Source organism: Strongylocentrotus purpuratus, unplaced genomic scaffold (assembly GCF_000002235.5).
Source record: "Strongylocentrotus purpuratus isolate Spur 01 unplaced genomic scaffold, Spur_5.0 spur5_scaffold_6, whole genome shotgun sequence".
In the NCBI taxonomy this organism is placed as follows: Eukaryota; Metazoa; Echinodermata; class Echinoidea; order Camarodonta; family Strongylocentrotidae; genus Strongylocentrotus; species Strongylocentrotus purpuratus.
The window spans coordinates 19,525,245-19,550,523 of record NW_022145612.1 but is presented as its reverse complement, the minus strand read 5'-3'; the positions used below and the strand labels follow the sequence as shown (position 1 = coordinate 19,550,523).

The 25,279-nt window shown below is 34.8% G+C and overlaps 1 protein-coding gene across 5 annotated transcripts in view; it reads left to right on the top strand.

The window, feature by feature from the left end:
• The window catches only part of LOC581823 (leucine-rich repeat serine/threonine-protein kinase 2), an 87,881-nt gene that overhangs the window by 15,959 nt on the left and 46,643 nt on the right, over positions 1-25,279 (top strand). For 2 of the 5 annotated variants that reach the window (XM_030973038.1, XM_030973040.1), the window contains exons 7-33: positions 15-146; positions 995-1,120; positions 1,774-1,893; positions 2,446-2,555; positions 3,029-3,105; positions 3,511-3,626; positions 4,202-4,331; positions 7,830-7,984; positions 9,116-9,244; positions 9,714-9,794; positions 10,289-10,434; positions 10,967-11,084; positions 11,844-11,944; positions 12,817-12,936; positions 13,773-13,872; positions 14,533-14,637; positions 15,888-16,157; positions 17,228-17,305; positions 18,033-18,098; positions 18,904-18,966; positions 19,972-20,295; positions 21,212-21,358; positions 21,888-22,042; positions 22,558-22,639; positions 23,935-24,054; positions 24,490-24,731; positions 25,106-25,216. In XM_030973038.1, the coding sequence (XP_030828898.1) occupies positions 15-146; positions 995-1,120; positions 1,774-1,893; positions 2,446-2,555; positions 3,029-3,105; positions 3,511-3,626; positions 4,202-4,331; positions 7,830-7,984; positions 9,116-9,244; positions 9,714-9,794; positions 10,289-10,434; positions 10,967-11,084; positions 11,844-11,944; positions 12,817-12,936; positions 13,773-13,872; positions 14,533-14,637; positions 15,888-16,157; positions 17,228-17,305; positions 18,033-18,098; positions 18,904-18,966; positions 19,972-20,295; positions 21,212-21,358; positions 21,888-22,042; positions 22,558-22,639; positions 23,935-24,054; positions 24,490-24,731; positions 25,106-25,216 (3,524 nt within the window). The remainder of the gene's footprint in view (positions 1-14; positions 147-994; positions 1,121-1,773; positions 1,894-2,445; positions 2,556-3,028; positions 3,106-3,510; positions 3,627-4,201; positions 4,332-7,829; positions 7,985-9,115; positions 9,245-9,713; positions 9,795-10,288; positions 10,435-10,966; positions 11,085-11,843; positions 11,945-12,816; positions 12,937-13,772; positions 13,873-14,532; positions 14,638-15,887; positions 16,158-17,227; positions 17,306-18,032; positions 18,099-18,903; positions 18,967-19,971; positions 20,296-21,211; positions 21,359-21,887; positions 22,043-22,557; positions 22,640-23,934; positions 24,055-24,489; positions 24,732-25,105; positions 25,217-25,279) is intronic. The other 3 variants (XM_030973036.1, XM_030973037.1, XM_030973039.1) reach the window with 3 other exon arrangements.

The following is a 25,279-nucleotide window of genomic DNA, read 5'->3' as shown; positions in this document are numbered from 1 at the left end:
GTTATTTTTCTCAGAGTCAGATCGTCAGGTTGAATTTGTTGACACAAAGAGGCATCGATTCATAACAGCAGCCGTCCATTACCACTGCAAGGACTGTGCAGTGCTTGAAGAGGCGTTCTGGCTGCTCGCTATACTAGCCATTCCAGGCAAGCATATATTTCTTTCTTTTTTAAAATGAAATGACACTTATTATGCACATTATAACAGGATTTTGAAATTACCTCCATATGTTAAAAGTAAGATGAGAATATATATTAAACTATCTGTGTTTGCTATAAATATTTATAGAATTCTAATGTATTTATCCCCGTAAGATTGATTGATTGATTGATTTTATTCACTTACAAGAACACCATGTGTACAACATATGTCTTTGCAATAATGATAAACAGTGAAACCTGTCTATAAAGACCACCCAAGGGAGACAAAAAAGTGGTCTTTATAGGCAGGTGGTCTTTATGTACAGGTTCCTTTAGTTTGTGTTTCAATGAGAAACCATTTTTGAAGAGAAACAAAATATGTTGCGTTTGTAGACAGGTGGTCTTTCTATACAGTTGGTCACTATTTTAAAAGCAGGTTTGACTGTATCACATTTCCTAGGAAGAGGCATGTAGTTGTTGAAATGTGATCCACAGCATGCAAAGTTTGATGCCACTTTGGTGTACACAAATAGATTAGCATTTCACCAGTTTTGTTCACCTCTGCTTAAAATATAAAAAATTGTCTCCATGTGTTTAAAACAAATGTTAAGATGTTTTTAATGTTTTGTTAAGTTCTCTTTTTATGATATGGGTGCCTATGGTGCATCATTGAAATAATGTTATATGGTAGTGATATATTTATTTGTTATGACATGTAATGACAGATTGAAAGACTCGATAAAAAATATTTTCCAATGCTCTGTGATTTTACATCAGACTGATTAAAAGGTGCATATGTTGTTTATCAAAGTATCTCACTTCAACTAATTTGTGAGATATTGATAAATTTTCAGAGGACTGTTACGATGTTCTACTTCAAGAGACCCACAAGGACATCATAGCAGCCATCAAGAGGTTTCCTGATAATGTTGGGCTACAGACAGCATGCTGTGCTCTCATTGAGGCATTAGCTCAAACAGGTAGGATATAATTGAACATAATGACTGATGAGAAGCAAAAGGATGTTGACTCTGCAGAAAGGTGTGATTAATGCCCTTCTGACGGACAGCATGCTGTGCTCTCATTGAGGCATTGGTTCAAACAGGTAGGATATAATTGAACATAATACCCAGTGAGGAGCAAGAGGGTGTTGACTCTGCAGAAATGGAAATTCTTTTTATCACATAAAATAGTATAACAGGGGTTACGTACTTGCTAATAAATAAGATTTGAGTTTCCTTTTAAATCCATTAAAATGTCTAGTTTGACATATTTCCTGAGGGAGTGCATTCCAGAAAAGAGGTGCAGTATGTTTAACAGAAAAGGACACAAAGTTTTTTTGTACATTTGAATATATGAAATTTCTCTCTATGACGAGTGTTATAGTTATGGATTTCATTGTTAAAAGTTAAGAGCACTTGCAGATTTTCAGGCAGTGATGTATAAACTTTCCATGTTTTCCTCCATTTCATGAACCTTTTCTTTCCCCAACCTCTTCTTTTGTTCTCTACTCGCTCCACTGCCTCTCCGATTAACATTATTCCTTAACCCTCTTCATGTACATGTATGTTAGTTGTTTGGACTTTACATGCACTTAAATAAACAATGACCTTTGACCTCTCTAAACCTACAGAGGACAGCCAGCAGCTCTTTGTGTTGAATGATGTATCGGATCTGCTGATTGATGCGTTACGAAGGTTCTCAGACAACGCTCGTTACCTGACTATATGTCTCAGTGTCATGGATAGGCTAGGTAAGGATTCATCCAGGGTCTGGAAATGGTTTTAACAGAACATTAACAAAAAAATTAAAATGTATTATTTGAGAGACATAAATGTGATATTCTGATATCAATTTGATTCTAATATCAATGACATCAGTTATGGTAAGAAATCTTTACAAGTATAAGGCCATGTCGAAACTACTACATGATGCATGAGTGCCACTGCCAATGAAGCATTTGTAAGCTTTGTAAATCTGTTATAAGCTGTTAATATAAATGGAACACAAAACAACTACATTGTAACAGCGATCATGCTGCACAGTGTACATATGACCTGTTTTTACATGGCGTTTTGTTATGATTGGGGTGAATGGTCTCTATTAAAAAAAGTAAACTGAATTCTGCAATGAAATGATGTGATACAGAGACTTCTTTTCTGCTCTCCAGTTGGTCTGAATTTTTAATTTTTTTTAACTCAATTTGTTATCCTCATTCTTCATTGCATATATATTTATCAACTGAAGCCATTTTCCCAATCCAGTTTCTCTATCTTTTATTCCTTCATCATCATCTCTTGAATAGCGGAAGCCATCTTCACAGCACCCAAGTGGTTAGATAGGATGCTGAATGATAACTGGATGAATGAAACCTTCATGGCTCTTACCAAACATCAGGACTCACCACCATGCCTTGTAAGAAATGATTTATTTATAGATCTGTAGAAATTCAGTTTTAGAAACAAAGGGGAAAAAGAAAAAAAAAGAAAAAATCATAGTTTAATAACTTCATGGAAATGTAGATTGAATGAAGAATTTTCCAGACCTCTAAAGTCCTCTTCTGAAATTAACTGTAGATGTCACCTTATAATTAAGAACTGCAATGAAGCAATTAATGTTTGGTTTTAGATGTCTTTGCCAAATCTCATGTCAATCATAAAATCATATTTCTCGAATCATTTTAGATTTGTCTAGATATATATATTAAATATCTTAAGCCTGGGTATCAGATTGTATCGCATGTTAATTTGCGTAATCTAACTTTCATATGGGATAATTTAAGTGGGTTCTTGTATTCCTTTTGATTTAAATGAACAGATCTTCAGTCAGTGTGACATTCACCATATTTTGTGTATATTATTTGTTATCTTGCTATTTCTTCTCTGTAGGAAAATGCTCTGAGGGCTTTGACAACACTGGTCAGTAATAGACCTGGCATGCTTGTGGAAATGCTCACAGAAGAAAGGTAAAGAACCTAAATGGAATTCATTGTGAATGCAGTAGAGGATGCTAAGAACTCAGACGATATGAAATTAATCACTTAATCTTGTGATTCAAAACTGTACTGCCAAATTTTCCTTCAGTATATATTACAATGTCAGTGGAGATGTTATAATGTGATGAAGGAAATGTTACAAGCAATGACAAAAAGCAAATATTTGTCCCGCTTTACAAGCAATTTACTGATAGAATTGGAAGTATTTCATGTAGGTGATAATCAAACCTGAACTCCCTGCTCTACATTCGTGAGTGTCTTTGTTCGATGGTTTGATGGATAAGCTGTTTTTAATAGGTATACGTAGATTGGTTAAGTTACATTGATTTAAGAATAGGCAAACCTTTGTATCTATGAGCTTTTATTTGTTTTCAGTGAAAGTATGGCTGTAGACAGTGCAGTACTGATGAGCTTGAGATTGCATTCTAAGAACAGTAAGATCATCTTTGAGATGGGTTGTGATGCAATCCAAGCATTGGCGGAAAACTCAGGTAATTTATTTTCATTTGCATTTATATTATGAAGTGTAATTATTTAATACAATCTCTGACCTATATGCTAGATGCACTTAATGGAGAAAGATGCTCTTTTACTTTAGGAAATGCAGTTTTGATATCATATAGCAACCTTCATAATATTGCATAACAATTTTGTAAACTCCACATAATGTACTTAATCATGGATACCAAAATCTAAAAGAATAGTTTGCATGACTGAACGCTTCTGAATCAGAATAATTGAGAAATTGACAAAAGTGATGTGCCATAAATACACTTTTGTGAATACATAAGACTAGGACTTTCTTAATACCCTGCAAACATAGATGAAATACAGTATTTTATGAATAAATAAAACTGTCATATATTTGTTTTTTATGCCATGGACTAATCATACTGCACCAGTATGTTCTCTGAAAGATTGAAATTCATTAAAAATTCACAAAATAAATCTTCTTCATACACATAGCATAATTAATTGTATTTTAGTCATTATACATTTCATATATCATGAAACAACTTCTTTGATTGTAGTCAAGGTGATATATCCCTTTAACTCATTCTGTCAGATATGATGCAGAGGACTCTTGCAGAGAAGGGAGCTTTGATGGATATCAGGTCAGGCATGGTGACCTACGCTAGGAGCCCTGAATGCCAAGCTGCTGCTAGTAGAGCTATCAGAGGACTATGCCTCGCCATGTAAGATAACCAGGGGGGCGTTTCACAAAACTTGTCATCAGTGACAAATGACAGTTTTTGTTTTAAGCTACTGAAAATCCTTGCTTCTGATTGGTTATCAGCAGATTTGTCACCGATTTTTGTCATTTGTCATTGAAAAAAGGCTTTGTGAAACGGGCCCCAGGATGGAAATTATTAAATGTGAATGTCTTCTGTTCAGAAATGGATGTCTTAGCGTGAATGTCCATCTCTTTACTGATGTACAGTGAAACCTGTCTATAAAGACCACCCAAGGAAAGGTGGTCTTTATAGGCAGGTGGTCTTTATGTACAGGTTCCTACCATTTTCAAGGGAAACAAAAACAGGTGATCAATAAAGCAGGTTTGGCTGTATAAGGTATGGAATGGAAATGTTTAATAAGTGTGATTGTTCAATCTATAGGCTATGCTAGGTCATAGGATTTGAATTTACGTTTCCATTTATCTTCATGGACATACATATACATTCATTTATATGCATTAAAGGTCAATTGAGAAGGAACAGTCTTTATACTTTGATGGGACAAATATTTATCTTTCTACAAGGGGGTCAATTCTAGAAATGTGTTTATTGTCAATCATCTATATATTCAGTTCAGTTCAGTTTAATTCACATCCAATACAAAATTTACAACAATATAACGTTCAAATACAATTTATACCAATTTTACCAATTTTTGTCAGGGCGAAGGATGCTTTACGACAGATACTATTGACATGGGGGCGCATTGAAAGGTTTTGATCAAACGTAACACCTAAGTTAACAACTGTTTTGGAGGAATGTGAGGGACCAGAAAGGGCCATTGACCTATCTAGGCTGGTCCCTTTTTTCTACAAACCCCATAAGTAAAATCATTAGTAAGCAAATAGTGACAATATAGACATTACATTCACTGAGACATACATACACACATACATAGGACAGGCAGAATTAGATAAAGTTAAATAAATATATTGTAACTCATTATTTGTTCATCTTTAAATTTACGCTTAAAACTAGAGAATATTGGCTATCCCGAGAGAGAATCCAGTTCATGTAAGTTTCAAATAACGGATCCCTCATATCTAATAACTGTTCTTGACAAATTATAGCAAAATGAAGGAACATAAAGTTTGTTTGAATTTCTAGTACTATATTGATTTGTATCTCTATTAAAAATGAAATAATCATGAAAAATATCAGGTAAAGTAGTTATATTGTACATGTAAGAGAACATAAAAGCTCCAATACTTAAATCATATAAATCATAAAGTTGCAGTTTTTAAAATGTGCTCTTAAATATGAATTTGTTATAACCCTGACGGCTCTTTTTTGTAATAAAAATAGCTTTTGAAGCAAATACAAAGCGCAATTGCCCCATACAATAATATAATAATTACAATAAGGCAAAATCATAGTGTTATACAAATTTACAAGTATGCGCAATGGTAAAATATCTTTGAGTCTATTTAAGACACCAATGACCTTTGAAAGCTTGTTCCTTCCAAGTTAAGTTTTCATCAATAATGACACCTTAAAAGGTTTCTTGGTGTACTTGCTTAATCTCTTTACTATCTATACAAATCTTAATAGCAGCTTCATTTACATATTCATTTCTTCTTTTAGAACTTACATGTACATAGTTTGTTTTTTCAAAATTAATCAAAAATTTATTGGCAAGGAACCACTTATGTATTTTGATAATTTCAGAATTTAATAAAATATTTGCATCTACAGGGTCTTTACCAGATAAAAACAAAGTGGTGTCAACAGCAAATAAAATAGAAGATAAAATGTTACTTACAGATGGCAAGTCATTGATATACCGGTACAGTAAAAACAAGAGCGGGCCAAGTTTAGAACCTTGCGGCACACCAGTTAAAATAGTACTGTGATCAGAGTAATAATTACCCAAGCTAACATATTGCTTTCGATTTGATAAATAAGTTTTAATCAAAAGGAGAGGAATTCCTCTTACCGGTATACCATAAAAACATAGCTTATTTATTAAAATATTATGATCAATACAATCAAAAGCTTCGGATAAGTCTAAAAATACACCAATTAAAAAATTCATTGAGTTCAAAAGCATTTGCAAGTTTGTCAATAAAATCAAGAAGAGCATGGCAAGTACTATATCCTTTGATAAAAGCAAATTAATTGTAAATATCCTTATATAATTAAAAAGAAAAATTGTATATATCATTCGCATCATGAATATGATTGAGTCGTTCCCATTTAACTTTTTTTAACTTACTACAAAATTGCTTCATATTTTCTTCACTAAAATAAATTTTACGTACTTCAATATCGGGTTCAGAATCAAAATTGTTGTGTTAAATGATCACTGATATCTGTTATAACTATGCCAGATTTTAAAACTTTTCCAGGATCATTACAAAAAATGTGATCTAAAGTTGATGCCATATCATTTGTAATTCTTGTTGGTTTATAAATATATGGTAAAAAAAGACAAAGCGACAAAACTATTTAAACAATTGATTACTTTCATATTTTCATCTTTTTTCATAAAATCAACATTAACATCGCCCAAAACTATACATTCTTTTCTTTCTTGCACTATTTCAATCAAAGATTCTTGTAATTGAGACACAAGCTTGATAGGTTCTGGCTTGGAGGCTGGTAAACTACAGCAACAATAACATTTTTCACTTTATTACGTACATGTACCTCAATACATACACTTCCAATATCCTCACTAAATAAATATATCTAAATCCAATCGTCTAATAAATCTTAAGCTATCGCTAACATATTAACCAACACCACCCCCTCTTTTATTCGGGCGACAATTTCCAACAAAGTTTTAACAAGGAATCCATATTTCTTGTTCTTCAAGTTGTTTCAATCATGTTTCACAAACTCCAATTAATGATAAGGGTTTATTAAAAACATCAAAACAGTTTGTGAATGTATCAAAATTTTGTTTCAAGCTGCAACAATTAAATTGTGCAAGAGAGAGTGTACTTTGTGTATAACTTTTTAAGACATTTCAAAAATTCTAAAGGAGTGCAATATGGATTTTCAATAAGGTCACCAGTATCATTATCAAGTATTGAATCAGATTTATCATCCAGTTGACACACAAAAAAATTCTGCATGTTGAATTATGTTGCCTGTTACACAAAATACAACTACCGGTACATTAAAAAAACATCAAAGAACAAGAAACAAATGCAATACATTATCAAATAATACTATCATCAAAATGCAAAGGAAACAAAAATAGTTCACGATGGCTGTATACACGTGGGAACTGATATATCATGAGAACTATAAAGTAGTAAAATGTCATTTGCTGAGGTAGGACTGCGTTAATGACTGACACTGTCTTTGACTTACTGGCGCATGGGCTAATTGACTTCACGGGCTTGATACAGTAAAACTGAAAATTGACTAAAAGGACTGTCTCAACTATTATATAATTTATTAGTCTGATTGCAAAATGAGCATTCTTTTAAAATGTCATTTCCTACATAGAGAGTACCGAGATGACTCGATTCATCTAGACAACAAGCAAGCTGTAACTGAAGCCGGTATCCACACCCTTCTCTTTGAGGCTGTCAGAAACTTCATAGGAGATGTGGAGGTTCTTTTGGATATAGTCAACACCATCACGTGTCTTGCTGATATGGGTGAGTTTCAGTTTGTAAAACATCATTTTGTATCACGTTCTCACTGATCTTATAGTCTGTTGATTAAAAAGATTCCCTCTACTTCTAATACCACATGGACCACCTTATTCATTAACAGTAGTAGTGTGTTTTCGTAATTACAATTACCTTTTTGGATGATGTTTGAAGGTTTGCATGGTGGTATGAACAATCGCGGAAGAGGTTTACGGTACACCATGTGTAAAGTCCTAGAAGGACTAAGGAAAGTGGATAGAAATAGAAGTGAAATGGAAAGGCGAGAAAGGGGAGGTTGGAAGGAAGAGTATCTTTCGGAAGTGAGTATAGTCCTGAAAAGGACTGTAAACCAGAAAGTTGTAGACAGGATGAGAGGTTTGAGTAGAAGACTGGATTGAGTTGGAGAGTTGAGTAGATGAGAGAAGCTGGCTTGAGTCGGCGAGTAGAGTTGCAGAGCAGGAGCAGGAGAGTAGACTCGACGTTTCGGACAGGTTGACTGTCCGTCTTCAGGACTATACTCACTTCCGAAAGATACTCTTCCTTCCAACCTCCACTTTCTCGCCTTTCCATTTCACTTCTATTTCTATCCACTTTCCTTAATCCTTCTAGGACTTTACACATGGTGTACCGTAAACCTCTTCCGCGATTAATTACCTTTTTGTTGTAGTAAATGGGAAAATTTTTCAAATTTTCTTTCTGAGGTTTACAAATTTTTAAAATGGATTGCAAAGTCTTGTATGTGATATTTGATTTATACATTGTGCTTCGAAAAGCAGGTAGAGAATCGATTCTGTTTAACACCTAAAAAGGTTGTAAAAGTAGGTTGAATGCCAATCATTAGCTGGGAAAGAGACTTACGTTTGCTTGCTTTATGACTTGGTAAATGTTCTTTTGTCTACTGCTCTTTAAACTAACTTGGGTACAGTTAATAGAGTTGCGCCATTTGGCTGATGACATTGAATACCCATTCTTAGGTGTATTTAATCATATCTGATTGATATCTGTAAAACCCCAACATATAAAATGAAATATTATCAATCAACTGAGGATCAAAGTCCTTCTCTCACTCTGTGATATGTTCAGTGCAGTATAGAGCGGAAATTGCCTATTATTAAAGCTTTTGTCTTTCTGATGCAGATGTTGTGAAGTATCAGTGTATGGTAGAAGGCATCCATGAAGTCATACTTCAAGGGATGGCAGAATACCAGGATGACCCCAACATTCAAGAACTATTCCTAGAAACCATGGTTGTGTTATCATCAGCAGGTAAATCTTGAAAACAATTTGATTGGAGTTTGAAAGTTGAATCTTTGACATGAAATACTAACATTTAAACAAAATGATTTGGATTTGTGAGAGGAAATTCCTTGTCATTTTTATTGTATTTCCTAAGACTTTTACATTCGTACTGAAATTTGCATTGTTGTAGCGTATAATGCAATTTTGCATTCACTGATAATTCCTTCATCTTTCTTTTTATGGAAAGAATTCCAAGGATATATAAAATTTCAGTAGTTGATTTTTATTCTTCATTGATCTTATTGTAATTAGATATTTAGAGATCTTAATTTTTTACTGTTATATGTAGGCTCTCCTGTATAAAAATCAATTTTACTATGCACAGTTTCTGTTTAGAGCTGTACTGTAGAGTACTTCTTATAGTACGTAATCCACATTGATCCAAATAACCACACATAAACCACAATCTATATTTGTTTATCTTATTGAATTTCAGAGGGAATGATTGACATTCTTGTTGAAGCTGGAATTTTATCTCTTACGGTAGAACTGATGGAGAAATATTCTCAAATTGAAGGTGAGAGAGAAGTGTTTAATTCAGGTCTCTAATTGATACCCATTTTTTAAATGATTCTATTCATTCATGAAAATATCTACATTATGATTGATATTTTGCTTCCAAAATTAAATAACACAACCCTTCATGATTTCTATTAAAACTTACTTAAATGGCAATTGAAATTCAAACTATCATCATGGACCTACATATGAATGCAATAAAAGATTATTTTATCCGAGCAGAAATTCTCTAGCGATCAAGTTAAGTATTTGGGAATAATTTAACAGTACATGTAAGTATTTGATGTTTGAACATATTTGGTGACATAAACATTTCCTACTTGTCATTATCTTTGAATTTTGTTTTAATCAGTAATTTTCTTGACAATCTATTATCTAAATCACACAAGTGTCACTCCCCCAAATTAATGATTCAGATTTAACTCATCTGTATGTACCCATTTTGGGTTACTGAAACTTAGTATGATCATTTCATTTAATCTGATGGCATAGCTATTCAAGAGAATGGCACCATTCTACTGCAGACCGTTGTGAACAAGAAGAAGTCAATTTGTGATGACAGACTAGCTGAGAAGATTGCTAGAGCCATCATCAGCTCTATGAAGAAGTTCAGAAAAGCACCTTCTATCCTGGCTGAGGTAAGCAAGGACCCTTCCTCCCAATTTTTTTTTTTAGTAGGGATTCCAGCTATCCTGGAAATCAGGGAAACATTGGAAATGAGTTCCCTCTTTTGCAGTCAGGGCATAGTCAGGGAATTTAAGAAACATCAACCAAATCTAGGAAAGGTCAGGGAATTTAATTGGTTACAGAAAAAAAAGTAGTGAATGTTTTGCATTTTGTACCCTGACAGTGTATCCATGAGATGATTGGCTTAGAGTGTGTAAATTGACTCCTGAGGTTCTGGAATTTGAAGCTCCATTGAGGTATTTTGTTCAAAGCCAAATAAATGTGCGTATTCCCTTTGGTTAATAGTTTACTTCTGTTTTGAGTAATTACCAAGTCCCTTGAATAGGAATTCAATTCATAGGTCCATTGGTTTTTGATCTACTTCATATACTTACTTGCTGCATATCAATATCAAATAGCAGTTTGAAAAACCTCTTACATCAACTTGCATGTTGTATGATACTTTCATGTGGTAAATCATTGCTCATATGTTTGTTCCTGTAGAGTTGTGTTGCCATGCAGTTCCTAGCCGACATCTCGCAGGAAGTCACAAAGACACTGGTCAACTACAACGCCCATGAAGAGCTCTTCCACATTCTAGAGGCTTACAAAGACGATGATAGTAAGCATAGTTTTAATTTGAATGTATTATCTCTTGTTTGATTGAGTGGTCTGAACTTGCAGGCCACGTATTGGGTTAATGAAGTCAGGGCCCCGTCTTACAAAGAGTTGATATTGATCCGAATCAATATCAAGTCCCTAAATCAATCACAAGTTTGCAGTCTCCCATCTCTTATGTACATAGTTGTGATTGATATCAATCACAATTGCGATTGATATCAACTCTTTGTAATACAGTCAAACCTGTCTATAGCGACCACCCGAGGGAAACATAAAAAGTGGCCTTTGTAGACAGGTGGTCTTTGTAGACAGGTTCCCTTAGTACATGATTCAATGAGAAACCATTTTCAAGGGAAACAACATATGTGGCCTTTGTAGACAGGTGGTCTTTGTAGACAGGTGGTCATTAAAGCGGGTTTGACTGTACAGGGCCCTGCTCATTATTATAGGCCTATAAATATATTTCACCTCAAGATTTGCATATTGAGATTAGTTTTGTTTGTTGTTTCAGCATTTTTCAGCAAAATGGGAATGGGTTGTAAAGTATTAAAGTGCCTTTTGCCCACTAAAATTGTATCAGTACTTGCTTGCTAGTATCACTTTTTTTTCATTCCCTCCCCCCCCCCCTCTCTCTCTCTCTCTATTTCTATTTGATTGGCTCGTTTTGTGCTTTACTGTCTTAAACTTTTGGCTTCTGATCTTATGCAGATCCAATCCAATAATTGTGTTATCTTATTGTTTTTATCTCTTTTCTGTACAGCTCTTGTAAACCTGGTTTGTGAGTGTCTGTATATTCTTTGCTGCAAGTGGGAGTTCACAGATCAGATGCTGCTGTGGGCTTGCAAGGAAAATCTCATGAAGGTAAGCAAGATGAAAGAACAATTCTCTATTACCACTTAGTTTAATATTGATTGTAGGTCAGAGATAATCTTACCTTTAATTTTCAGAGAGAGCATGGAATGTTATGACTTAACAACGGCTCAACTGGCTAATGTTTTTGATAAGGTGTATGTATATATAAATATAATAAAGGTAATACAAAGTTTTGGTATGGGGTCATGAATTTGGTTCAAATGAACATATTGGAAGCATATGCGATCCTACAATATTCAGTGATCGTTGTCGCATTTGAAAGCGAGTCTAAAGTTATGAAATTGTAAATAATAAACTCTTTATGTTGTAAAGCTCCCTCTCAAGTTCAAGATATTAATCAAGCTATAAAACAATGTTTCTTGACTAAAATTGACCGAAGAGCTATTCCTGTTTGGAAATTATATATCAAAACTACATATTCTGAGTTTTTCATGGTCGCAGTAAATTTGTATATTCAATTTTTTCTCGAAAGCGGAATTGTTTTAGGGGCTAAATTTTCTAGTGCTTATAATACATCCACAGGGGCATCCAAATATATCAAAATTGTAAAGAATCATTATCCACCCAATTTCCAAAATTTCCCAAAACTTTGTATTACCTTTAAGTGGCACAAATACATGGTAAGCGATGTGTACGGGGCCTACACTGCAAGAAAAAAGCACAATGTGAAGTACATAGCAATTAATGGCTTGGGTCTGATTAGATGTACCTGTAGTACATGGAGTGGTATTTATCCAAGTTGCAAATAAGGCAGAAAAGCAGCAAATTATGCTTAATTTTTCAGTGAAGAGTCTTCATCATGCCTATCGGTTGACCTCTGACCGGCTCACGGCTCAATAACTTTGTTTTATTTTCTGTAGGGAGTAGAGGTTCTAGTTGAGCTAGGTGCTGATGTCAACACAGGTGAAGGCTATGAGACACCTATGTGCTTTGCATGTGAGAATAACAATGTAGACATGGTCAAACAACTACTCAAACAGGTGAGATTTCTTTTTGTCTTGCAAAAATTAGAATTTGATGTTTTTAAGGTTATAAATATTCTAGAACCATAAGTTCTTCATTGTTAGACCCTATGAATTAAAGGAAATCTAATACTATAAGTAGCTAAGTCATGAGGCATGGCATTTTCTTGTTTCTATTTATAAATATGTAATCTAGTATAATTACTGTGTGTGAAATTAGACATTACAGGCATAAGATGTAAGAATGGTTTAACTGAAATAGAAAGCATTCATTAAAACATGTAGGCTATATCTAGGGTATGTCTATAAACTATTTATAGTTGTACATGTATATTTAGAAGGGAGGTTTAGTAACTAGATTTCTCTTTAAGAATGTATAATATGTGGTATACTGTAGGAGCTGAATGTTCAGATTTCAATGTTTAAAGTAAGAGTGGTACATGTCCCTGTAATGGCATACCTGACTTTGATATTCATGTTGTGATTATTCATTTAATGTGCTAACATTTTGAAATATGAAACAAAACCTTGGATGCCTCTAATATCATTGGAGGTGATACCTTATAATGGATGCCTCTAATATCATTGGAGGTGATACCTTATAGTGGATGCCTCTAATATCATTGGAGGTGATACCTTATAGTGGATGTCTCTAATATCATTGGAGGTGATACCTTATAATGGATGCCTCTAATATAATTGGAGGTGATACCTTATAATGGATGCCTCTAATATTATTGGAGTTGATACCTTATAGTGGATGCCTCTAATATCATTGGAGTTGATACGTTATAGTGGATGCCTCTAATATCATTGAAGGTGATACCTTATATTAGATGTCGTTAATTTCACAGGGAATCAGTGACTTGCACACTCCCCTCAGCCGTTGCTTAAAACTGAAACAGCATCACATCATTGGCTTGCTCCTCTATCAGATGGGTTGCGATAGACAAGGTATACTATTTACTACAATTTTGTGTAGAAACTTTCTAATTTTGATCTTGATACCTAAAACTATGTATAGGGGATGATAGATAAAGGCTATGGAAAGTATCACTATTTGCCTTTGATAGTATATACGTACACAATGATCTTGCCATAATGACCCCAAATTAAAGGCCCAATCATGATGGCCTAGGTTTGTAAAAACGCGTCAAAACGTGTCATATGACGCACATAAACCTAGGTTTGTTGACAAACCTCCTTTGTGAATTCGGGCCGATAAGGTTTGGGATTATTTCAGATAAAACTTTGCAAAGAAAAGTAAGGAAGGATCTGCACTTTTAATTGAAAACTTAGTTTTGGTAAAAATAATCTTCAGGAATGTAGACACTTCATAATTAACTGTATCACAAAGCCAGAATGGGATAAACCTTCTGATTGAATATTCTGGTATGAAATCAAAAAGGGATAATAAACACGAGATAAATATTCCTTCTAGTTGCACAGACTTCCATGAAGATTTTACTCCAAAACATTCATTACCAGGTTCCTCAGAGAGGACCTAAAGCCGTCTGTCTTCTGGTTGCTTATTAACAAGCATTTATTGCTTTCTTAGCTGTCGGGTAAAATAACCACCACTATCACTATTTCACAAATCTGTTTTCTTTCCAGCTGGGTCATTGACCTGGAGTAGTCTTGGACTAGCGAGACTGAACCCAGAATGGCTGTACAAAGTCTTCTTAGATGAAGAACCACCAGACCCTGACAGCCCAAATGGTGAGTAGAAACTCAAAATCTTCATTCGCAGTAGAACGTTTCATTGTTTACTGTCAATATAAGAGCCATATACTACATTGGAATTTTACTTGAAATATTTGTAGTATTAATCTAATAATATTGGACAAAGAAAATCTGGTCTCTTAAAAAAAAATGATTTCAGTATAGTTCCATGAATCACAAAAGTTCGATATCACATCTTGCCTATTATATTTTGAGGTTGGTTGAAGCTTAAAACTTATGATTACTCCAACCAATGAAAGTTTTCTGTATCATCCTATACATGTAACTACAATGTTGTTGCTTTTTCTCAACATAGTTAATTTGAATAACTATTATAGTCCTTACACATCATGCATTATCCTTTTGAATGAAGTCATGTACCCCAATCTGGGGGGGGGGGGGGGGGGGGGTGTTTCACAAAGATCATTAGGTGGACTTAAAGGTAATACAAAGTTTTGGTATGGGGTCACGAATTTGGTTCAAATGAACATTTTGGAAGCATATGCGATCCTACAATATTCAGTGATCGTTGTCCCGGTTGAAATTGAGTCTAAAGTTATGAAATTGTAAATAATAAACTCCTTATGTTGTATAGCTCCCTCGCAAGGTCAATATATTAATTTAGCTATAAAACAATGTTTCTTGACTAAATTTGACCGATTGGCTATTCTCATTGGGAAATTATATATCATAACTGCATATTCTGAGATTTTCATGGTCGCAACTACCATAGTACGGCCGTAGGCGCTATTTAAAATTGATCAAAATTTACAGGGAGCACCTTTAAATTTTTATATTCATTTTTTCTTGAAAGCAGAATTGTTTTAGGGGCTAAATTTTCTAGTGCTTATAAAACATCCACCGGGGCATCCAAATATATCAAAATTGTAAAGAATCATTATCCACCAAATTTTCAAAATATTCAAAAACTTTGTATTACCTTTAACAATTATGAAAAACCGTAGCATCTTTGAAAATATTTTGTTAAAGTTATTTTAAAAGGCATAAAATGTTGATTCAAATCATTCATAATTTGTATTATCATGGGAGATTTCAAGTTCTTGATGTGGAATTTATGAAAAGTCTAAAATACTTGAAATTTTTACTTTTGAATATATTTTATTTTAAGGTTACACATGGCTCTCCATAATTTTTAAGTCTAACGTAGAGTTAAGTTGGACTTAGGATCTTTTTGAAACACCCCAATCTGTACTAGTATGCAGTTTCATGCTTGTCAATGTTTGCAGTTTCTGGCCTTAACGAGACGGACAGTGGTAACAGCTCGTTCATCGCCAGCAAGATCCTGATGAAGGCAGAGACCAGGCAGCAGCGCGTCAAGCTGCAGGAGCATATGGCCAAGCATGACATCACCAAGATGCTAAAGTGGACCATCTCAACCGCATCACTACCTCTACCACTCAGCCCTGGTGGGCCTCGTACCCCCGGTGGGCCTCGTACCCAGCATCCTATCCCTGTCAGAAGGGTAGTCAGTGAAATGCAGCAGCCCCCTCCCTCTGGTAACAAATATATAAATGATTTCTTTTATTACCCCCCCCCCCCCTCCACCCCAACCCCTCTGCCCTTCCCTCTTTATAATGTTTGAAAAATACATGCACAGTCCGTTTAGTGACTAACCTTTTTTAAATTGATTTCCTTTTGATCACACCATTGTTATATGCTGTAAACTAAATCTCATTACCAATATTTGAATCTTTCCTTTTATTATCCACCCCCTCCATGCTTAATCTGGTAACTAATGTTTGATTAATTATTTTAACCATCCTTGTTTGATGTTTGGTATTAAAACCTACACATACACATAGAACCCAGGACACCTTCATTCATACTAACCATTGAATTGCACGTCCTGATAATGTGTGATTTAACCAGTTTCTTTAATACGGTATTAAACTTTTACGAAGCATCGGTTGAAGTATAATTCATAATTTCTTTTTTAGCCCCATTTTTAGGATGCAATAGCAGAATCACAGCACTTGTCAAACAATTGTTTGGAACAAAATTTAGAGGCTTTCCAAATTTAAGTTGGGAAGATGTACACCATGTCATTTTGTCACTCTCAGATATCGCAGTAAGAGCACAAATATCACATAATTTTTTGTTGTTGCTTTATATATTTTTACCTGGAAGTCTAAATCATCATATGAATAAATCAGTACTTGCTGTAGTGTGCAGGAAGGGAAGTCATGTACCGGTAATTTTTTAGGTCAGTAGGGAGTGCACTTGTTGCAAACATAGACAATTTGAAAGTGATTTGTATTGGTATGGAATGTTCTGTCTAGTGTATGTTCACAGTAGACCCCTCTCTAATATTCCACAACTTATCATTCTAACCAAAATGCACTTAGAAGAACAGGGCCACATTTCACAAAACTTGTCATCAGTGACAAATGACAGTTTATATTATAAGCTAGTGAAATCCTTGCTTCTGATTGGTTATCAGCAGATTGGTCACTGATTTTTGTCATTTGTCATTGAAAAAAGGATTTGTGAAACGGGTCCCAGATTTCTATTTCTCTCACTCACCACTCACCAAAGTTGAAAATTTTCACCCCCTCTTATCAATTAGTAATCATTTCGGCAGCAAGCAGGTCTCGACCAAACTCAATGACTGATATCTCACAACCGAGTCTGTTGGAGAGGAGAGGTAACTCCATTTTGATACATAAATTGCATCCATAACAACAGTAACTATTTGGTGTATTTATTGATTATTCATTCAGGTGTATTTAGCCTTGGAAATGTTTATAAGGAATTTGAGTAATTAATAATGGATTAATACAATTTCTATCATTTTTTCCTCTTATGATGCAAATGTGAAGCATTACATGAGCTTCCGAACTAAATTTGTTTGACTTTACAACTGAATAAATAAATTTTCTATCATTTCCTTCTTTTTGTGGTGCATTTCATGTGACAACTAATAGTTTTCACCCCCTACTATCAACTAGTAATGAAATGTTCATGTTTTGTTTTTATTCCTGAAAATCTTTCTCTATCAGATAAAAAGTTATATACTTTATCATGAGCAAAAGATAAAAAAGGAAATAAGGAAAACAATATATCTTAAGAATTTTTATTTCTCTATCACCATTCTATCAAATGCTTCAATTTCTGAAAGAAACATTTCTACCCAAATTTTCAGATTCTTATCATACTATTACATGAAACTGAAAAAAAAATGTTCCCTTTTCAATAAGTTGCAAGAAAAGAGGCAAAACCATTGAAATCAGTGAATGCAACCTTTTTATCTCTTGCCATTGTGTCATATTTTTGACCTTCTCAAACTTCTTTGTACTGGTTATTAATACATACATACATTTGGAGCGTGTTTCTGTAATTGTTCATGAGTGTATGTATGTTTTCCTATTCAGCAAGTGACATTAATCCGCCAAGGTGGGATGCAGAATCTGCCAAATTGCAAGGTTTTCTTCGTCGAGGTACGGTGCTAATAATGATCTGTAGATCACAAGATATAGCATTGTACTACTTTATTCTCAGTCACATGCAGTAAATAGGCAATGGATATTTATATGCATCTGGAATCTCCTAATTATGCTATTTTGGTGTACGGATTTGAACAGTGCACTACTTAATGATTAATTTATTATTCATAGAAAAAAGAGAACTCATGGCGTTACATGCCTTCGTAGGTGAAAGATATCTGGAATATATAACATGAGTCATAATTTAAGTGTTACTGGTTAAAAGTAAGATGCTAAAAGTTGTGCTACCAATTACATAAAAAGAATTTCCCAGGACCAAATTGTGTGGACACATTTTGATGGTTATGTGGTTTGATACTTTATCACTGATGACATACATGTAAAGGCAAATTAAAATGTTCACATTAATGTATAAATGGATTTTAACTAAATGTCACAAAATCTTTCTGTGTAATACACACCCAAGTGATATACCGGTACATATATTTAGCATACACTATATATATCACATCACTAAACTTATATGTCTATTTGTTTCTAACTTTTCTGTGAATATATCTTTCCCACATGATATTCTCTTCTGCTTAAAGTAATTAGCTTGTTGTACCTATATATGTAGCATGCAATTGGTCTAATCTATTCCTTAATATGCATATTCATGAAATAACACTTTGCCATGGTATTGACACTTATTTATTCCCAAAGTATATATTTATACAGGCAACCATTGTTTCTTTTTCTATCTCTCTTTCACTGACTGCCTTTTTCCTTCTCCTAAAATGCACCCATCCAAATATAGCCAGCGTAGATTGCACTGCTGTAACTATCCCTGAAGAACTTTTCTCATCACAACTTCTTGAAGGTACTCTATGTATACATATATATCCCATATCTATATCATTCATTAACCACCCCCCTCCCATTCCTGGATAAGAAAGGTCAGTTTACTATGCCAGCCTTGCCTCTTAAAAAGAAAAGTGAAGAAGAAGAAGCCCATGTCCTGCATCTACTCCTTGAATTTCTTTAATATATTTATTTGTAGGAAATAAATGTATGTCATGCAAGGAAATTTCACAGTTACTTTGGGTTCAAAATATTATTAATGGGCCATTGTCTACACAGGACATTTTTTACATATTGTTTTGCAAATTTTATTCATATTGTATTGAGATTAGATCTAAGAAGGCTTAAATATTCATTTATTTATCAAAAAATTAAGTTCTAATAGATTTCAACTTCAAACATATGCATGACTGAGTAGGAAATTATCAATATAGTCTGTATGTTATGATATTCCGAATATAAAATCACCAAACTCATTTAAAAGAGAACTCAAATGTATTATCATTTCACAGATGTAAGATATTACTTAGATATATATATAATTCTACATATCAGTTACCATGAACATAAATTTAATTATCTTATGATCTTTAAGACGTTTTACTAGACTTAGCAATATACTTTTTTTTTTTTCTTCTTTTTTTTTTATCTTCTTTTTATCTTCTTGTTCTTTGTAAACAGTTTAAATAGTTCAAAACCCTTTAGTTTTTCGTATATTATATATTTAAAAGGTGTTGTAACGATTCAAGCTCTATGCTTATGTTTCATCACCTTTGTGTGTTCATTTTGTAAACTGTATGATAGTTGCAACTTGTCTTTGATAAAAAATTGTTATATTCTTTTTCATGTGAGGTCAATTCAAATGGATTGTAGAATGGAAAAATGATTTGTTATACTATATTCTTATTCATGTGATGTTAACTCCAAAGAATTATGAAATTGTGAACATAAATAAATTAATTCATAAATATCTCAGATGATGATGAGATACTAAAAACCCATGCGTACTACATTAACCATTCAGACAGTGACCAAGGTGGAAGCACCGCCACTCTGATGCCCTCACGGTTCACCTCCACCCCTCGATCCCATCTCCGTCCCCTCACCATCCCCATCGGTGCCACAGCCGCTACCAGTGACACCGACGATGAGATGGGAGACTACTGGAGGGATCAACCTTCCTTGGGGAGGCTCCCCCCTTCGGAGGCTCGATCGTCACAGGGGCTGAATGGGAGGCGCTCTCCGATACCAGACGGAAGAAAGTCTCCACTGCTGGTGGAGACTCTGAAGAAGAATAGTGCGCGTTCTGCCTCCGTTTCCTCGTTCTTTGAGCCTGTTGATGAGACAGGTGGGTGATCTCAAATTTGATCTGGATTTTATTTTGTCAAATATATAGAGGTACTGTTTGGGTTCTGATTAGGTTGGAGGTTAGATTGAGGGTTAGTTGTAACGGAGGCATTATGTTTTTGGGTTGTCCGTCCGTAAGTCCGTCCGTCTCTTTCTCCTGATCGCGTTATCTCAAAAACCAACTGATGGATTCTCGCCAAACTTGGGTCATGTATGTCGCTTGCAGAGCCAATGAACTGATTCGATTTTGGAGTCACAAGATCCAAGGTCAAAGGTCACAGGTCTCATTATGTATGCAAAAATACTTGTGATTACACTATCATTAGAACCCATTGATGGATTCCCGCCAAACTTGGGTCATGTATGTATCTTGCAAAGCCAATGAACTGATTTGATTTTGGGGTCACGAGGTTAAATGTCAAAGGTCACAGGGCTCATTATGTATGCACATTTTTTTTGTAATCAGGATATTGAATTTTAAAATTTTCTTTTGTTTTGGTTTGTAAAATTGCTCTATGACAGAGGCATCATCTTCGACTGCGAGCAGACATAGATGCATCTAGTTCGGTCAAAGATGTAGAGCTACTGTTTGGGTTCTGATTAGGTCAAAGGTTAGATTGAGGGTTAGTTTATTTTTGTTTTGGGTCCAAGGTTGGACTTGTGGTGGAATTAGACTGGTGTTGGAATTTCTTGCAGAACAATGCTTTGCTATTTATATAAGAGTCTTATTCTCCCTGACATTTGCCTTTTTGCCATTGGTGTTAATGATTGGAACCTTGCCAAGGCTTTACCTTTATTTTTGGAATAGTCTTATATTGGTGTATCACTCGATTCAGATATGATATAGTATGATCTATCTGCTAATTTTATGTCTGTATGTTCACATACAATGTATGAATGTATTCTTCATGACCTAGATTTAGCTGAAACAGCCAGAAGAAAGCGATTCAGCTCCGGTTCTGAGCTTCCCCCTAAAGCCAGCCGTCTGCGTAAGAAATCTTTGAGTAGCGCCCAGCTCCCAATCCTAATGGATGATCCAAGATGGGTGATGCATATGGAACAGAGTAAGTATTCCACTGCTCACATCCGATACTTCAATGTTGCCTGGAGCTCTCAAACAGAAAAGCTTATAGTAACTCATGGCCTTGAAATGGAAAGAAAAAATCAATGAATTGAAACCCCTGATAATCCAATCATTATATCTACATGTAGTGCACATGTATATTGAAAGTATAAAATCTTTAAATTTATCAAAACTATACTCAAGTGGAAATGCCTATTTGTAAGGTCCAGTTTTGAACTAAATACTTGATCTGCAACAATATCCTGATGACATCCTGATAACTACAGTGTATTTTACCTGTTTTTTTTTAAATCTACGAATCACAGAAAGAATCACAATAATGATTTTACTTTTATGTTTAAAGAACTGAAACACATGCAAATTTGAGAGACAAAAAATCAGTGTCTACTGGTATTTGTAGGTGACTTTTATCTGATGACTAATTAGATTTAACCCCCCCCCTCTCTCTCTCTCTCTCTCTCTCTCTCCCTCCCTCCCTCCCCCTTTCTCTAACTAACTCCAATGTACAGATCTTGGCAGCAGTATAGAGCTATCAGAATCTGAGTCATCCCTTGCCATCCTGCCGTCCAGACCAGAACTGAAAAAGAGAGAAAGTATTATATCTACTGTTTCCACAGCTGATAGCTCCAGTATGTATCTTGCTGATGAGAGTGTATCGGTTCAGGTAGGTACTCATTAATATTCAATCTTCTCTATTGTTTCATTTGAAGCAGCAAAGAGCCTTGCCATTCCTAGGGTGTTAGGGGTGGAAGGAGTTGAAGCAGGTTGTGTAATACAAAGCTTTATTGTCTTCAAGTTGTCTGAGATACATTCAGTAACGGCTGAGAGCACCTTACCCACCTCTGTTCAGTTTCTATCTGTAATGATGGCTTGGGACGTGTTAGTCTCTTAAAAGAAAGTGGTATTAATCAAATGGTCGTCATGACAATCAGTCTAGGGCAATTTATTTCTTGTTCTCTCTGTTTGGGAGAAATTTGGATATCCTTAAATAAAAAATTATACGCAAGAATTTGGATGATAATTACTTTTTTTCCTAAAGTATGGTATGCATCAAAGACGTGTTATAACTGATTTTCGTTTCTTCTGGCCAAAGCAAGTAAATACCTTTCAAGATTCTGAAAATATCGATTTCATTTTTGAATTAGATTTACAATGGAGCATTTTAACATCTCATTTTAGAACCTTGATGTAAGTAGTCAGGATGAGAGACGACTGTCTGGAAACCCTCCTGGGAAAACGTTTCAGTTTCAGTTTGGAGGAGGTAAGTGATATCAAATCCTGTTTTTTTATGCCTCCGCCACCGAAGGTGGTGCCGGAGGCATCATGTTTTCGGGTTGTCCGTCCGTACGTCCGTCCCGTTTGACCGTTATCACAATATCTCAAGAACCATTTAAGATTTAAACTTAAGACTCGGGAATAGTATTTATCACCATAGGAAGACGATCTGATTAGATTTTGGAGTACGTAGGTCAAAGGTCACAGGTCACAGAGGTCAACTTATGAAATTCCTTGTATTGAGTTTGTTAGCGCGATATCTCAAGAACCATTTGAGATTTAAACTTCAAACTTAAGGATAGTATGTATCACCATAGGAAGACGATCTGATTAGATTTTGGAGCACGTATGTCAAAGGTCAAGGGTCACAGAGGTCAACTTATGAAATTCCATACATTGAGATTGTTATCATGATATCTCAAGAACCACTGGAGATTTAAACTTCAAACTTAGTGATAGTGTGTATCACTATAGGAAAACAATCTGATTACATTTTCGAGCACGTAGGTCAAAGGTCAAGGGTCATAGAGGTCAACTTATGAAATTCCATACATTGAGATTGTTATCATGATATCTCAAGAACCACTGGAGATGTAAAAACTTCAAACTTAAGGATAGTATGTATCACCATAGGAAGACGATCTGATTAGATTTTGGAGCACGTAGGTCAAAGGTCAAGGGTCACAGAGGTCAACTTATGAAATTCCATACATTGAGATTGTTATCATAATATCTCAAGAACCACTGGAGATTTAAACTTCAAACTTAATGATAGTGTGTATCACCATAGGAAGACAATCTGATTAGATTTTGGAGCACGTAGGTCAAACTTGAACTTGAACTTGTTTAAATTGCTCTATGGCGGAGGCATCATTTTCGACTGCGCGCAGTCAAAATTCCATCTAGTTTAGTCATAAATTTGTGTATTTTTTAAAAACATCAGTATGGTGTAACCTCGCAACTTTAAAAAAAAACGACCACCAGATGAGCGGCAAAAAAAATTGTATTTCATATACAAGATCTGTTTCTATAAGGTTATTGAAAATTTATAATTGAAAAGATAATCTAGAGTTTCTTGGAACCATTTGCCTCTTTTTATTCATGCATAACTGGATTTTGACCGAAATCTACAACAAATGTTTACAAGAAATCAGTAATAGTATGATAGTATGCAATTTAAGGGTTTCTCAAAACTCCTTGATGTTATGAACGTTAGGACAATGTTATATTGGATGACTAGAAGCAAATGAAATAACAGGATATTTACGATTCCTTACACAGGTATTTCCTCTGAGTATGCTGTGAGTGATAGCAGTACTGCTGATGATTTCTCAGATGCTGGCATGGTTTCTTCTAGCATTCCCGATGTGGTGTCCCAGATTGGTGTCCAGAGACCGCAGCGTAAGTTCCTGATGAAGTAATCAAGTATTGACTGGATGTGCTGCCACTGTTTGATACAATGGTTGGATTATTAACGGTGGTGGATCTAGGATTATGTATTAAGGGGGGGGGGGCATAGTTTTCCTTTGGTACATTATGTGTACTTATATTATGCCAAATATGTCACATTTATGTCATTATGTTGGTTTCTCAAAAAAGTTTGTTATACCAGAATGACATTGTATACAATGGGTTAGTAACCTTCGTATTAAATGGTATTTTACAGGTATATATTTTTTTGGTACTATGTGTACTTATATACGGTAAAGCTAAATTAGAAACGGTCATTATTTTTGTTCATCATTATACGAGATAGGTTTTGCTCTCTGTACATTTCTTTTATACCAGAATCAAACTGTATTAACAAATGAGATATTGTTGTAATTGTTTTCGCAGGAATGTACCGTAACACGCCACAGCGTCAGAAGAGGCGATCCCTGACAGCACCCTCTAACATGCATGATCTGCCGGAAGGACCAGATATCTGTATCAAGTTTGTCGACCTCTCTGCAAACAACGTCTCTGACCTGACCCCGCTGTCCAGAGCTCCTCACAGGCTGCTACAGGAGTTTAGGTTCCTTGAAAAGCTTGACCTCAGTGACAACGGTCTGACTGAGTTTCCCAAAGAATTGACCGATGTGAGTGATTATTCCATTGATTTACCTATTTTCAATTTCTTTGATCTTAACTAGGTTATAAATGGCATGAGGAACTGGAGTGAGTGACAGCAAAAGTGAGAATGGTTTATTATTTTGTAGCAAGGTGTTTGTAATTAATTAACCCTAAGAAAAAGTGATTATCTTAAACTTTAGATAAATTGGGTTAAATACTTCAATATTAGGAACTACTTGCCAATTTGCAATTTTCTATCCATCCTCTGTTAATGTTTATTCATCTCTTCATCAGTCTATATGCCTGCAATTTAATCTCAAATGTGAAATAGATAATCTTATGAATTTGATAGCTTGTAAATCAAATATTCAATGCACATTTGATTCTTAATTTGATATAGTACATGCCTGAGCTACAGGAACTGAACCTAAGATCTAATGGTATCACAGAGCTACCCACCCATCTACTCAGCCTCAGCAAGCTAACTCTACTAGACCTCTCTCACAACCAAGTGAGTATGCAATGGAAATGGCTTCCTAATTTCCTCCTGTTACTAGTTATTTCATATTCTATA